The sequence below is a fragment of the Capsicum annuum genome, unplaced genomic scaffold, assembly GCF_002878395.1.
Source record: "Capsicum annuum cultivar UCD-10X-F1 unplaced genomic scaffold, UCD10Xv1.1 ctg2574, whole genome shotgun sequence".
Classification (NCBI taxonomy): domain Eukaryota; kingdom Viridiplantae; phylum Streptophyta; class Magnoliopsida; order Solanales; family Solanaceae; genus Capsicum; species Capsicum annuum.
The window spans coordinates 141,634-156,427 of NW_025831954.1; the positions used below are offsets into that span (position 1 = coordinate 141,634).

Genomic DNA, 14,794 nt, shown 5'->3' on the forward strand with positions numbered 1-14,794 from the left:
TTAGAGCTAAATGTGCTCTCACTTATCCTACTAGATATTTTTCTCCTTTGGAAGATGAAGCAGATTTAGTTGGGAATTCACTTGATCACCATTCAACTGACAGCTACCTCTCCATCAGTCCCAATAGTAGCTAAAGTATGGTCCCTGATTCGACATTTTACTATTTGCATACTTCCTTTCTTTCCCTCAAATACGTAAATTTAAAAATAAAACAACTCTGAACTTGGATTTCATGCATCCATGCTTCTAATAAATATGATGCTTGTTTTCTTCCATAGGACAAAGTGCTTGCTGAATCAGTGGACTCTGTTGATGCTGAACCACTCTTTCCAGAACCTGATAGAGATCTTTCGGATTGTGAGACCTCATTATCCACCAGGAGGAGTTGCAGAGAACTAATTCATAACGTTTTTGGAGTGCTCAACAAGATTGATCAGTTAAAAGGAAGCAAACTCAGCTTCGCAAAATAGGTCATTTTGAATGCTGAACTCATATTTGGAACTACTCCTCAACAGCAGGCTCTACCTATAGAGGATGGGTTCTCTGTGAGCCATTTTCTCCTCAATGAACATGAAATGTTTTTGAGTTTTCTGTGGATGGCTTTCAGTGAGTTGCTTGGCTGTAATGACCCAAAACAGATGAATCAGCTTAAAGGATTCGCCTTTGATTGTCTATTAGAGTACCTAGACTAAAAATTTTCTCCAATCTCTGATTCTTGTTTCAGAACCTGTACCAAACTACCATCAAGTATGACCAAAGTGATTCTGATTGCTGATATTATTGATGAGGTCGAAGAGTGGACACAATTTGTTGGTTTGATCCCAGACCAGCTAATAGAATGGGATATGAGCCATTCTTTGGGTAAATGTACGGACTTTGAGATTGAAGAATATGAATGTGGCACTGAAGTTGCTAGGCATATTCTCCAAGAATTAGTAGCTCCTCTTTCTGAGACTTTGTTGGAAGCCTATCAGTGCTGTTCTCAAGTGATAACTCTTGACTCAATAATGTCAAGCAAAGTATTTTGTACAAATCATTGATTCTGCATCTGATTTGACTTATTGTACTTGTGCTTTTGCATTTATGAATGTTAAGAACAATCCCTTCGTGAACATCTGTTTGAAGTAGAACATTACAAGCACAAAATGAAAAATGGTTGAAATGTAAGAATAATTTGAAAGGAAACCCAATAAGCCTAAATGGATGCATATGCAAAAATCTGTTACTATCTCCGACCCAAATTATGTGTCGCCCGTCCCAAAATAAATGTCATCTTTCCTTATTTGGAAATTTTTCAAAGGCACAATTACCTTTTTTACCTTTATTGGACCCACTTGATTTTAAATATATTAATACTTCTTTTTTAGTATTTATTTTTTTAAAGTGAAAGCCTTATCACTTCAATCAAAATTTAAACTTTCAGCCTTTTATTTTTACAGTATCAAAATTATTTTAAACCACAGAGAGCAATTTATTCTTTTTGGTTGGGTAAACCAGTTTTCTTCGACAACTCATTGTTCATATTACTGTGATTTCTCAAGTAAAAATTGGATCTTTAAAGCTAAAGTTAAAGAAAACAAGAATTTATAGGGACCTCACTTTCCTCATATATCATCTTACAATTGGAAAAAGTAACAAACCCAATTACAAAGATCAAACTTCTTTTGTTTAGAACTGAAAAATTAATTGAGACAGTGAGCTACCCAAGAGACAACATCCTTTTCCGCTATTTCCTCTAACGCGTCATATGCCTCGTCAATACTTCACAGTCACAGTACATTGATAGGAGTGCATTTCCGACACAGCACATGATATGATATCCTACATTAACAAGTCAGCCGTGTAATTTTCTTTCCAAATTCGAATGCAACAACATCAAGTAAGAAAATACTGTATCTCTGAACAAGCAGTATAACAAGCATATTTTTTACAAACTCTAAACATGAGTAGAAAATGTCCATTTCACTTTGTCTTGATGAATGTTTGATCCTTTTAGAGGCACCGTGATCTGAAGTTCACTCCACAACAAACTATTTTCTGTTAATCTTTCGAGTATTGAATATTGTCGACCTCAGCTTCAACGTACTTCCACTTCACATGTATTACCACAAAAATGAAAATACACAACAAAAAAATTTCCTACAATTTTGTTTTTAGTTTCTGCACTTATTTACTCCCGCACCGAATACTTAGTTTACAACAAATATCAAGCTGATGCAATGCACCTCTCGGAGAGCTCTTCAAGAAGCTAGTCTTCAACAACCATCACAAAGCAGTAAAGTTAACAGCCCGACCTTTTCATTTTTTTTAGGTAGGTCAACACAGAAGACACACTCCTATTTGCTTGCCCACCATTCACAACGTTACGTTTCTCCTTTCTCAACTCTCTCTTCACCGGAAGTACATAGGCTAGCCCATGTTCTGAGATATTTCAACATAAACACAGATTATCAAACTGTCAGCTTATGATTAAATGTTCAGTCACTTGACAACAGTGAAGTGACTCACAGAACACCAAATTTAACAAACATAACACGGAAGTTACCATTATCTCAATGAATAACATCCTAAAGTGAGGATATCAATAACAATAAAAATTCAGATGCAAACTTTCAAATACAGTGTACACCAGTCAACGGCCATAAACAGTAAAGTATAAATAGAAAAAACAAATGAATGACATGAAAGAAAAATAAATGTCTCAGATAAAGGACAATAAATTTTATCAAGAGTAAGGATCAAGGAAGACTAAAGTCTCTTGAACGTGACAGTGGTAGGATATCTGATAGGGAAAGGGAGCGAGACGACTTTGAATGGGACAAGGAAAAGTATAAGAAAAGTAACATCATACCAATAAATTATGATAATCAAGATAGAATTATTATAAATTTGCAAAATGTGCATGAGGGAAACTATTACAATAGTATAAAAGAAAAAAATTTTAAAAATATTAAATTCATTTCTCATGAGGCTTGAGGTTGGAGGAATGGAATATTAAAAGGAACAGTTTGATTGTTGATACTTTTTTCTATAAGACTACTATAATATCGCGTTGACCTCTTAGATAGTCACTCAGCTAATAGTTATTACCTCAGAAAATCACCTTTCTTTTTGATTCTCAGAACATGACTTTTTGATATTATACAATTAATTGAGTGACTATATTAGAAATCGACTCCGATAATAACACAATCATATCTAAGAAGCTGAAGAAATGTATAATCTTTGTCTACACTAGTTTTGGAGAAAAAACTAACAGTAGAAAATGTGGTAAGTATCATCATAGAGTAGAAATCAACTTTAAAAGTACATTATATATAATCTTCACAGCTCCATCAACTTTCCTACAACAATAGAATAAAAACTAAGGGATGCTCAACCACGTTAAGCCTCGAGGAATAGTTTAGTCCAACAATACTTGATGATTTACGTAAGACAGAGGCTAGTTCTATAGGTCAAAAGATAGGTTTTGTGAAACATCACGACCCCTTGGACAACTTTTGTGCAGTCATGAGACTTTTTGTCAACCGGATTGCTGTTTCTCTAGACGACATTCCATCAGCCCCGAATGGTTTCAGCACACCAGTAAGCTCATCGATTTTTTCCTGCTTAAGTAGTCGCACACAAACCTCCAAAAGAGACTCTAAAGCTTCAGCTCTTTGTTTAGTGGGATTACCCCTGTCGTCTTTGTCCTCCTTACTAGCTAATGCGGCTAGTGACTTGAGCTGCGAAACCTTATCATCCAGTGCTCGAAGAGCATCTTTCTTAGCCTGTTTGGTGTCATAAACCGCGGTTGCTTTCTTTTCTAGCTCCTCTTTGTGTAGAAGTGTACCATCGCTTTCAGTTGACAAGCAGTCAATAGCAACTTCTCTACACTCGCTACCATTTTCAGTTTTATCAACACAGCATCTTGGTGCTGCCTCTGGATCTGGTTTTGCCGATTGTGAGTTAGATGAAGTGCTTTCTTCATCGAAGGATCGTGTTTTATCGTTGAATCTTCCATCAGACAATGTCATTCTACTAGATTTTGCGGAGATACATTCCACTATATCTGCTTCCTCATGGTCCAGTGGACTGCTCAACACCTCAAGCTCTTTTGTCTGGTTATTCTTCGTATCACCCTCGTCAAATCGACTAACATGCTCCGGAAAAACATGCTCTTGTTCATCGGACCATGTTTTTGCCCTTGAACTTGACGAGCTTGGAGTGATCGTAGTTTCTGTTTGTGAGATAGTCTCCTGTTGATCATATCCATTGCAAACAGCTGCCTCACTCATGTCCCAACTTTTAGAATCCTCACTATCTTGAGAGATCCTAACCGAGTAGCTTGTTGGATCGACTCTCTTAGTGTCAAGTTTGGCTCGGAACGTGTTATAATTGTCAGATAAGTTTCTTGGCTGAATGTTATCACTTTCGTCAAAGTAAAGGACAGCTCTCTTCTCTTTTAGCTTCAACTGTCTGTCTCTGCTACCTCTCGGACTAATAGATTTTCCAGGTGATGGTCGTGTTTTCTCTTTCGTTTTACCCGGGGACTTCACAGGAAGAAACGCAGATGAAGGGTTGTGACACAAGAGGAGGTATGGTTGCAAATGTTGATGTCTCAACAACTCGGCAGCCTATAAGTAGAGGTAAAAAAATATGTCAAGATGAATCTCAATTTAATACTCCCTCCGTTTCATTTTGTTTTTCTGGTTTTGATATGCCACGAAGTTTAAGAAAGAAAAGAAGACTTATATCTTGTGGTCTTAAAATAAAGATATGCAGAATGTATCAAAATGTATTTTAAGTTTGTGATCTTTAAACATGCCATGTAGAAAGTTAGAATTAAGGAGTTGTTGTAAAAGGAAAGAAACATTCGCTTTTAAACGGACTAAAAAGGAAAATAAGACTTAACAGATTGAAACGGAAAGAATAACATTTGAACATATGTAGCTCGCACTCACTGTAGGTCGGTGTTCTGGAGTTTTCCTTAGCATGCTTTTTATTATCTGTTTCCTGCAAGAATTAAATCCGCTTTGTCAACTGACTGATTTGTTATACTTGTGACGTGATGAAAAGGAAGATACTTACAAGGTGGAGGAGTATATAATTGGAAGTGGTGAGAACAAACCCCGGTTTATTTTGTTGATAAGTCCAGTTTTGTCCTGTTGGATTTACATTGTCACTATATCATATAGAAGATATCAGGATAAAGAATTTCTCTTTTTTTTTTTGCGTAACAAGTATAACTTTTTGAGGTATTGTTTACGAAGTTCAGATAGCTGAAAAATCAACTCACAGATGCTTTAAACGAGGGTTGATGTGCAGCAATGTCAAACATACAGTATCCTAAAATCACATTAAAGTGTTAGTATTAGGGACATGATGTAAAGAGCTGAAATACATTGCTTCGTCAACATTCTTATTTCTTACCAAGCGACCATATATCAGATTTATAGCCATAGGGTATGCCGGCAAGGAGCTCAGGGCACATGTCGTTTGGTGTGCCAGATACCTATTACATGAAATTTCTTCCAAAATTAAGGATTAGCTGTACAACTCGACGTCTTTTTCTCAAATGCATTAAGCTAGATGCTATGGCGACAGGAGCTTTGTAATATGATGAATACCACAATATTTATTTTGATAAAAAGGAAGATGACCACCACAACATTTTGGTACCTATGACCGAAAATAAAAGCAAATTTTAGGTTTTCTCGGTCATGGAGGGAGAAGGGATTTCTCTCTTGCTAAATAGATATGCTAAATCGATTGTTAGGTGACAGTAGGTGGTCGAAACTTGCATGTAAGTAAGAGGTTCATTTTGCCACAATAGAAATTCATACCGAGGAAGCAGCGCCTTCTGCAACTAGCAATTTTCCTAATACAAAATCACCTGTGACAATCAAGTGAATTTGAAGGATAGTAAAGAAGCAAAGACAACCCAATCAAGCAATTGTTCAGGCATTCTTACCTAACCTGATGTCGTTGTCCTTTGTGATGAATATTTTGCATTACTGAATACAAAATAGTTCACGTTAAAAACATTTCATGCTAAGAAGGCTTTTCTATTTTGCCGATTACAGCAAGTTTTTACCTTGAGGTCTCTATGATGAACGCGGTTGGAATGCAGATGCTCCAAAGCTAACAATAGATGAGTCAGCCATTTGTAGAGTTTCTATAATAGCAGGAAAAAAACAACATAAAAACACGCATATTTTTTAAGCTACCGGGAAGGAACAGAGAAGCTTCATAAGTATTGAAATCACATTTAACTACCTCTTCCGGGAAAAGTGCTCCTCTAGACTTCCTCATGACCTCCGCCCTGAACACGGGGAAAAAAAATCGTCACCGTCCTCATATTACACCACATAAGAAGTTCTATGATCATCCTATTCATTTCTTTATTTTTAACCTCATTACCCCTTCTATCGTTCTTGGTACGAGGGAGTATTTATGAAATCTGAGGTCTTTCATTCTCCAGATACCTGGATGTGCTTACAACACAGGCTGAAAACAGCCACGATCTTGGCAAAATGTTGCGCTCTACAAACACAGGTTAGCCATATTTTACGATAAAATATAGCCGGTGACAATGATGAAGAATTTTACTTAACAATTGTTTTCCCTTCCCTCGTTTAGTGGCTCCTTTTATTCTTTATTCTTATCTTTCCTTATAGGTACACATTTAAAATGTTAGCAAAATCAGGGATAATCACTCACATATTTTCATCTTCGCAATAATCGGCAACGATGCATATACAACTCCCCTGAAAGAAAAAGAAAGTGGAGCTTTTTCTCTGGTGCAGCTTATGCAGCAATAATCGCAACTATTAAAGGCTACGTTTTGCACTTTCTGATCCAAGCAACCACAAAACTGGATGATAGGATACCTTGTCCACCCAAGCATCTTTGTACTCTAAAAGGTATGGATGGCTTAGTTTAGCTATCAAATTCACCTGCAACGGAAAAATAACCGTCTATCGTCAGATTAGAAGAATATTCTCCAAGAATATCTTACCATCAAGTAAAACTTTTCATATAATAAATTATAAGATGAGTCGAAGATTTTGTATCTAAATGTGCTTGGTTCAAAAGGAAAGATTGGAGCAACTATTTGATGACATAACTTCTTTCACTCGACATTTAAGCGTGTCCATATTCCATACTACCTATTCATCAAAATGAATATTTGGTAGAGAGATGTATACCTCTTAGCATCCAGATTATCCACTTCAAGAGAGCAGTGTTATTGATACAGGGAAAATCATAGGTGCGAAGTACTTACTGGTTCTTCTTTTCTATTGCTAAGAGGAAAGAAAACTACTTCACGTGTGACTCCAACGAGAAAGTTCTAAATTTCTACTTCAGTTCAATCCTACTTGTCAGCTCATGTCATTTCTTTTTGGAAGCTCGTCTTGCGGATGCTTGGTCCTTCGAACTCAAACCTTGAGTTAAGACATTAGGGCATATGTATTGTTCTATTGAAACAATTTTCTCCAAAACCTAAGCTCATCAGATGCAAACCAGCATTCATGCAGATAAGAATGAAGATGTCTAAAGGTTTCCATCGATAGAATTCATAGGATGCTCAATGCATTGGTCAGGACAATCACTCCATACATACTCCAGCATGCTAAACACTCTTAGAAGAAAAACGGTTTGCATGGCAACACACGCTTCAAGTCGTACGATAAGATAGTTAAAAATGTAACAGCAAAGGAAGAATGTTGTGGTATGAGAGTGATAATCCAAGATGTATAGAAGCAGACCAATTGAAATAGAACAATAACAACAAGAAGAAGCCCATTGTATCTGGGGAGGGTAAAATGTACACAGTCCATACCGCTACTCCCGAAGAAGTAGAGAGGTTGTTTCCGATAGACCCCCAGCAATTGAAATAGAAGAACATCAATAAAAATCAGTTTATCAAATACTTTATGATGGAACACCTCATACAATGTAGCTCACTACCGAAACTATGAGGAGAACTATTCAATTAGACAAAAATCTAGCAAGTACGAGATATTGAATGTATGTATTATTCTGAATTGCTTTATATTTCATAAATGCGATGGTCCTTGGTTGAAGTTTTTGTTTGTCCCTTTGTTGTTTCATGATGTACTTAACGAACTTGTTGTAATACCCTGTATCAAGTACGTGTATTGGCCTATTCAAGTACGTGTATTGGTCTTATTTATATGAAATTAATTTTTTTTTATTTATACCGGAATTTGCCCGTCGATGGTTCCATACGAAGGTTATTGAATAAGCTTTCCAAAAACGGATAGGTTTTGGATATAATCGAGCACGTTCGAAACTATAAAATGGTGGCCGGGATATTTGGGAATAGTAAATGTGAAGGAAAATTTCCTGCACACAAACTACTGAGGCCAGCCGAATTTTTGGGTCAACTTCGAACGGTCATAACTACCTTAATATAATGAAATGGGAGACCTGTGACCTATGAAAAGAAAGATCTTTGAGTCTTATTTCTAATACAATTGGTTTCATCCAAATCCAACATCTGAGTAAGGAGTTATGCTCGTTTTACTTCGGCCTATCTAAACAGATTTTTAGGGTCAACATCGAATGACCATAACTCCTTGTACAGGACGAACTAGGTGGGCTACTTTATATGAAATGAAATACCTTTGAATTATCCTTCCAATTATAAAAATTTCACCCAAATCCGATATCGGAGCAAAGAGTTATGATCGATCTACTTTAGCTTATCAAAACAGTCCACCAAAGGACAGATTTGACATTATTTAAATTTTAAAGGCATTTTGGTCATTTCCTATAATATTATGGATGGTATTATGTGTATATATACATGTATATGAGTTCAAAAACTCATTTTCATCATCAATCATTGAGAAAGAACAAACCCTAGCCAAATTTGACGTTAAAATTACTTTTGATTCAACCGTAGAAATTCCAAAGTAATCCGATAACTGCGTTTGTCATCTCGAGAGCTTCGAACGGCTCCTATTATTTGTGCAAACAGGATTGCATAATCAAGAGGTGAATTCTAAGGTATGAATATTGTTTGCCTTTATTCTTTTCTATATGTATATGTGTGATAGAGGATTATATGTATTGGTTGTTATTGAAAGGTGACGGAAATAGGGTTATGGACTATTTTGCATGGTTTGGTTGTATTGAATTGTGGAAGGTGGATATGTTAATTGAGTTATGAAAGGTGGATATGGTGATATACTATTGAATTGATGATTATTTATGTTAATGGATGAATTTGGTTTAATGGATTGGTTGGAAGGATAAATGAATCCAAACTTGATATTGGAGGATGTTGTATGAATATGCATGGCATGTGAATGTAATTGGAGTATAAGAGGGTTAAAGTGACACCCTTTATATTGTAATTAAGGCTTACTACTTAGCCACTAGTTTGGTGAATTCAAATAATTGAATTGTGACATTTGGTTGCTAATACTAGATTGCTATATATGTTCATTGTAGATAAGTAATCCGAAAAGACGGAAAGTCCATTTGGGACTAGTATTGAAGGTTGACAGTCAGGTATGTAAAGCATACTCTATACCATATCTGTGGCATAAAAGTGAACAATTGTTCTATTAAGAAAGTTTCCAAAGTTATTCAATAACATGTGATCCATAATGGTTTTGTATGATGTCCAGCATTACCAATGAACTTGTTTCCACCCTACAAGACGTCAAGACATTCCAATACTTACTTGTTTTCCAAATCTTACATGTTTATTGCACTAATGAATATCAGAAGGTATCCGGCTACTCAAACAAGATCCATGTGCTGTTAATGAATCCAATACGTTTCATTGATATACTAATAAGTTCCTACTTCATTGTTATGGCATTGTTGACTCCAAAACACTTCATTGATGTTCCAATGAGTTCTTACTTCAACGTTATTGCATTGATGGTCTATTTATATGTCTCTTATTGATGTATCATTGTTTTAAAGTATAAAAAATGCGGTGGCGACCGAAATAACAATCTCAAAAATTAATTGAACTAAGTGATGAAAGCTCTCTCCTATCGGGTGGTATCCCAAGGACATAAGCCTATCATGGGTTGATCCCTATTTATGTGTTTATGGGTGGTATCCTAAGGGAATAAGCCTATCATGGGTCGATCCCACTTGATATGTACTGGAGGTAGCCTAATGGTCACAGTACAGTACAGTAACGATTACAAAGATGATAAGAACGAAGGTAAAGTGAATGAATAAATACAATGCAGAGGTTGTCACAAGTTCTGGTAAGTGTGGTCCACTTCTATTATGATTTATTCACTTGTTTCTAATTTTTATTTACCTCCTATATAATATGTGATTATCTACAACTTTACATACTCAGTACATATTTTGTACTGACGTCCCCCATGGGGGACCTGCATTTCATGTTGCAGGCACAGGTACCTCAGCTCATACACCGCACAAGTAGGAGTCAGGATATCCACCTGCTTTTGGTGAGCTCCAGTTTGCTTCGGTCCTTTTCGTGTCATATCATGTCACTTTTGGTATTGTATAGAAGTTAGTTATATGGCGGGGTATGTCCCGACCTTAGTTAAACTCTGTGTATTATTTAGAGGCTTTGTAGACCTAATGTACAGTCAAGGTGGTGTTTTGTTAACAGACATGATGGCTCCAATGGCTAAGTATTGTATATACATATATATATGTGTGCTCGAGCTTATACAGGTGATTATTTCCTTTTATATGCGATATGATGTTGTCCGAATTTCGGGTTGTCATAGAGGTGTGCATGGGAAGTATAAGGTGATGAGCTGGTTCTCCCGGGCCTCCTCGGTTACGGGTGCCAGTCCGCCCCAATAGGATTGGAGGCGTGACACTTGTGGTGTTGAACTTGACTTGTTAACTGCATAAATGGAGTCAACTAAAGAGACAGGTTGTCGAGCTCCAGAAGACCCCGTCCCCTGCATCAACGACTGTGATTTTTTCCGTAGTGCAACTACGATGAATATGTGTTCCAAGTGTCAAAGCTTGCAGCTGCATCCAGCAAAGACGTCGTACGTAGAAGCTCGAGCAGCGATGAATCAAAATTTGCTCTTGCAGGTGCCGCGGTTGCATCTAAAGATTTAGCCTCTGAGATTTCATAAGTGAAGTCAAAAGAGGGTTTGAAAAAGTGAACAGCTTGTCGTAAGCGTGTGGGATTAACGGGGTTCAGTTGCAAATGTGGTGTTCTTCTCTGCGCAGTTCATCATTATTGAGCCAAACACAACTGCCCATTTGATTATAGGAATGCTGGTCAGAATGCAATAGAAAAAGCAAATCCTATCATCGTAGCAGAAAAGATTAATAATATCTAACAAGCACCTATCGAAAGGTTGTATAAACTGAATCAATGTCCATCTTTCGATAAGTTGGCCTCGTCTTATAGGGTGACGATAAAAGTTTTGCATGGGGGTGGGGGTGGGGGGTACCCTAGAGCCTAGATAATCCTGGTGTGTAAGTTATTTATGATCTTGGTGCACATTTTCATGGAATTTGTTCTTGTTTTGTCCCCATTTCTGGGCTCCTTGTCTACTATAATATGCATAATGTAGGTCATCTTGATGAATTTCTTCATTCATACATCCGCGTTTTGAAATCCTGAATTCGCCTCCGTGCATTCTTCAAGATTCCAAAGTCTCCTTTGAGTATCAATAATGTAGAGTTTTTTTTTTTTAGAGATGTCAATACGGGTTGGCTCAGCCCATCCGAGCTAGCCCACACGGGCTTTGAGTTTGACGGGTCAGGTTGGGCTAGCCTATCATAATGATAAGCCAATAAATATCAAGCACACACTATTACTCTGCGGGTTGCGGGCCTTACGGGCCAAACCACTTTAAAAAACTAATATTTTATAATTTAATTTTAGAATGTTAATAGACATAAATATTACCAATCAATATTACATAGTATTAATACTTTTTAATTAAGACTCCAACACCCCCAAAACTACTCATAATAGCGAAATTAAATAAATTTTGACATGTGTTCTGCCCTTACATCGTTAAAGTAAGGGTTAAGCTATCGAACCAGATACGTAAGAGAAAGAGTGGAGAGCAGAACTTTACTTCTCTGCTGAGGCACATGATATCCTTTGAACCAAATAAAAATACTACTTCCTCCGTCCCAAATTATGTGTCGCCATTTCCTTTTTTGTTCGTCCCAAAATAAATGTCGTCTTTTCTTATTTGGAATTTTTTTAAAGACACAATTACCTTTTAACCCTTATTGGACCCACTTGATTTTAAATATATTAATACTTCTCTTTTAGTATTTGATTTTTTAAAGTAAAAGTCTTATCACTTCAGTCAAAATTTAAATTTTCAGCCTTTTATTTTTGTAGTTTCAAAATTATTTTAAACCCCAGAGAGCAATTTATTCTTTTTGGTTGGTTCTACTTAAGTAAACCAGTTTTCTTTGACGACTCATTGTTCACAAGTGTGATTTCTCGAGTGAAAATTGGATCTTTAAAGCTAAACTTAAACAAAACAAGAATTTAGAGGGATCCCATTTTCTACATATATCATCTTACAATTGGAAAAAGTAACAAACACAACTACAAAGATCAAACTTCTTTTTTTTAGAACTGAAAATTGATTGAGACAGTGAACTACCCAAGAGACAACATCCTTCTCCGCTATTTCCTCTAACGCGTCATATGCCTCGTCAATACTTCACACTCACGGTACATTGATAGGAGTGCATTTCCGACATAGCACATGATATGATATCCTACATTAACAAGTCAGCCGTGTAATTTGCTTTCCAAATTCGAATGCAGCAACATCAAGTAAGAAAATACTGTATGTCTGAACAAGCAGTATAACAAGCATATTTTTTACAAACACTAAACATGAGTGGAAAATGTCCATTTCACTTTGTCTTGATGAATGTTTGATCCTTTTAGAAGCACCGTGATCTGATGTTCACTCCACATCAAACTGTTTTCTGTAAATCTTTCGAGTATTGAATATTGTCGACTCAGCTTCAACGTACTTCCACTTCACATGTATTACCACAAAAATGAAAATACACAACAAAACAATTTTGCTACAATTTTGTTTTTAGTTTCTGTACTTATTTACTCCCACACCGAATACTTAGTTTCCAACAAATATCAAGCTGATGCAATGCACCTCTCGGAGAGCTCTTCAAGAAGCTAGTCTTCAACAACCACCACAAAACAGTAAAGTTAACAGCCCGATCTTTCCATTTTTTTAGGTAGGTCAACACAGATGACACACTCTTATTTGCTTTCCCACCATTCACAACCTTAAGTTTCTCGTTTCTCAACTCTCTCTTCACCGGAAGTACATAGGATAGCCCATGTTCTATGATATTTCAACATAAACACAGATCATCAGATCATCAGACTGTCAGCTTATGATTAAATGTTCAGTCACTTGACAACAGTGAGAGTGACTCACAGAACACCAAATTTAACAAACATAACACGGAATTTACCATTGTCTCAATGAATAACATCCTAAAGGGAGGATATCAATACCAATAAAATTTGAGATGCAAACTTTCAAATACAGTGTACACCAGTCAACGGCCATAAATAGTAAAGTATAAATAGAAAAAACAAATCAATGACATGAAAGAAAAATAAATGTCACAGATAAAGGACAATAAATTTTATCAAGAGTAAGGATCAAGGACGACTTTGAACGGGACAAGGAAAAGTATAAGAAAAGTAACATCATACCAATAAATTATGACAATCAAGATAGAATTATTATAAATTGGCAAAATGTGCATGAGGGAAACTATAATAATAGTATAAAAAAAAACTTTTTAAAAATATTAAATTCATTTCACAAGAGGCTTGAGGTTGGAGGAATGGAATATTAAAAGGAAAAGTTTGATTGTTGATACTTTTTTCTCTAAGACAACTATAATATCGCGCTGACGTCTTAGATAGTCACTCAGCTAATAGTTATTACCTCAGAAAATCACCTTTCTTCTTGATTCTCAGAACGTGAATTTCTGAGATAATACTATTAGTTGAGTGACTATATTAGAAATCGACTCCGCTAATAACACAATCATATCTAATAAGCTGAAGAAATGTATAATCTTTGTCTGCAGGTAGTTTTGGAGAAAAAACTAACAGTAGAAAATGTGCTAAGTATCATCATAGAGTAGAAATCAACATTAAAAGTACATTATATATAATCTTCACAGCTCCATCAACTGTCCTACAACAATAGAATCAAAACTAAGGGATGCTCAACCACGTTAAGCCTCGAGGAATAGGTTAGTCCAACAATACTTGATGATTTACGTAAGACAGAGGCTCGTTCTATAGGTCAAAAGACAGGTTTTGTGCAACATCACGACCCCTTGGACAACTTTTGTGCAGTCATGAGACTTTTTGTCAACCAGATTACTGTTTCTCTAGACGACATTCCATCATCCCTGAATGGTTTCAGCACACCATCAAGCTCATCAATTTTTTCCTGCTTATGTAGTCGCGCACAAACCTCCAAAAGAGACTCTAAAGCTTCAGCTCTTTGCTCAGTGGGATTACCCCAGTCGTCTTTGTCCTCCTTACTAGCTAATGCGGCTAGTGATTTGAGCTGCGAAACCTTATCATCCAGTGCTCGAAGAGCATCTTTCTTAGCCTGTTTGGTGTCATAAACCGCGGTTGCTTTCTATCCTAGCTCGTCTTTGTGTAGAAGTGAACCATCGCTTTCAGTTGACAAGCAGTCAATAGCAACTTCTCTACACTCGCTACCATTTTCAGTTTCAGCAACACAGCATCTTGGTGCTGCCTCTGGATCTGGTTTTG

General features: G+C 36.5%; 1 protein-coding gene and 2 long non-coding RNA genes across 3 annotated transcripts in view; 1 reads left to right on the forward strand and 2 right to left on the reverse strand.

Annotated features, from left to right (window-relative positions):
- LOC124890820 lies at window positions 1-1,112 on the forward strand. The gene is made up of 2 exons (XR_007049384.1): window positions 1-135; window positions 279-1,112. It is a non-coding gene; the product is annotated as an uncharacterized LOC124890820 (long non-coding RNA).
- Window positions 1,113-3,479: 2,367 nt separating this feature from the next.
- The window catches only part of LOC107846138 (serine/threonine-protein kinase Nek6-like), a 33,080-nt gene continuing 21,765 nt past the window's right edge, over window positions 3,480-14,794 (reverse strand). The window contains exons 6-7 of the mRNA XM_047402650.1: window positions 4,944-4,995; window positions 3,480-4,616 (exon numbers count right to left, since the gene is read on the reverse strand). Of these exons, the coding sequence (XP_047258606.1) occupies window positions 3,480-4,616; window positions 4,944-4,995 (1,189 nt within the window). The remainder of the gene's footprint in view (window positions 4,617-4,943; window positions 4,996-14,794) is intronic.
- On the reverse strand, window positions 5,261-5,859 carry LOC107846779. The gene is made up of 3 exons (XR_007049383.1): window positions 5,826-5,859; window positions 5,413-5,494; window positions 5,261-5,328 (listed from the first exon to the last, which is right to left on the reverse strand). It is a non-coding gene; the product is annotated as an uncharacterized LOC107846779 (long non-coding RNA).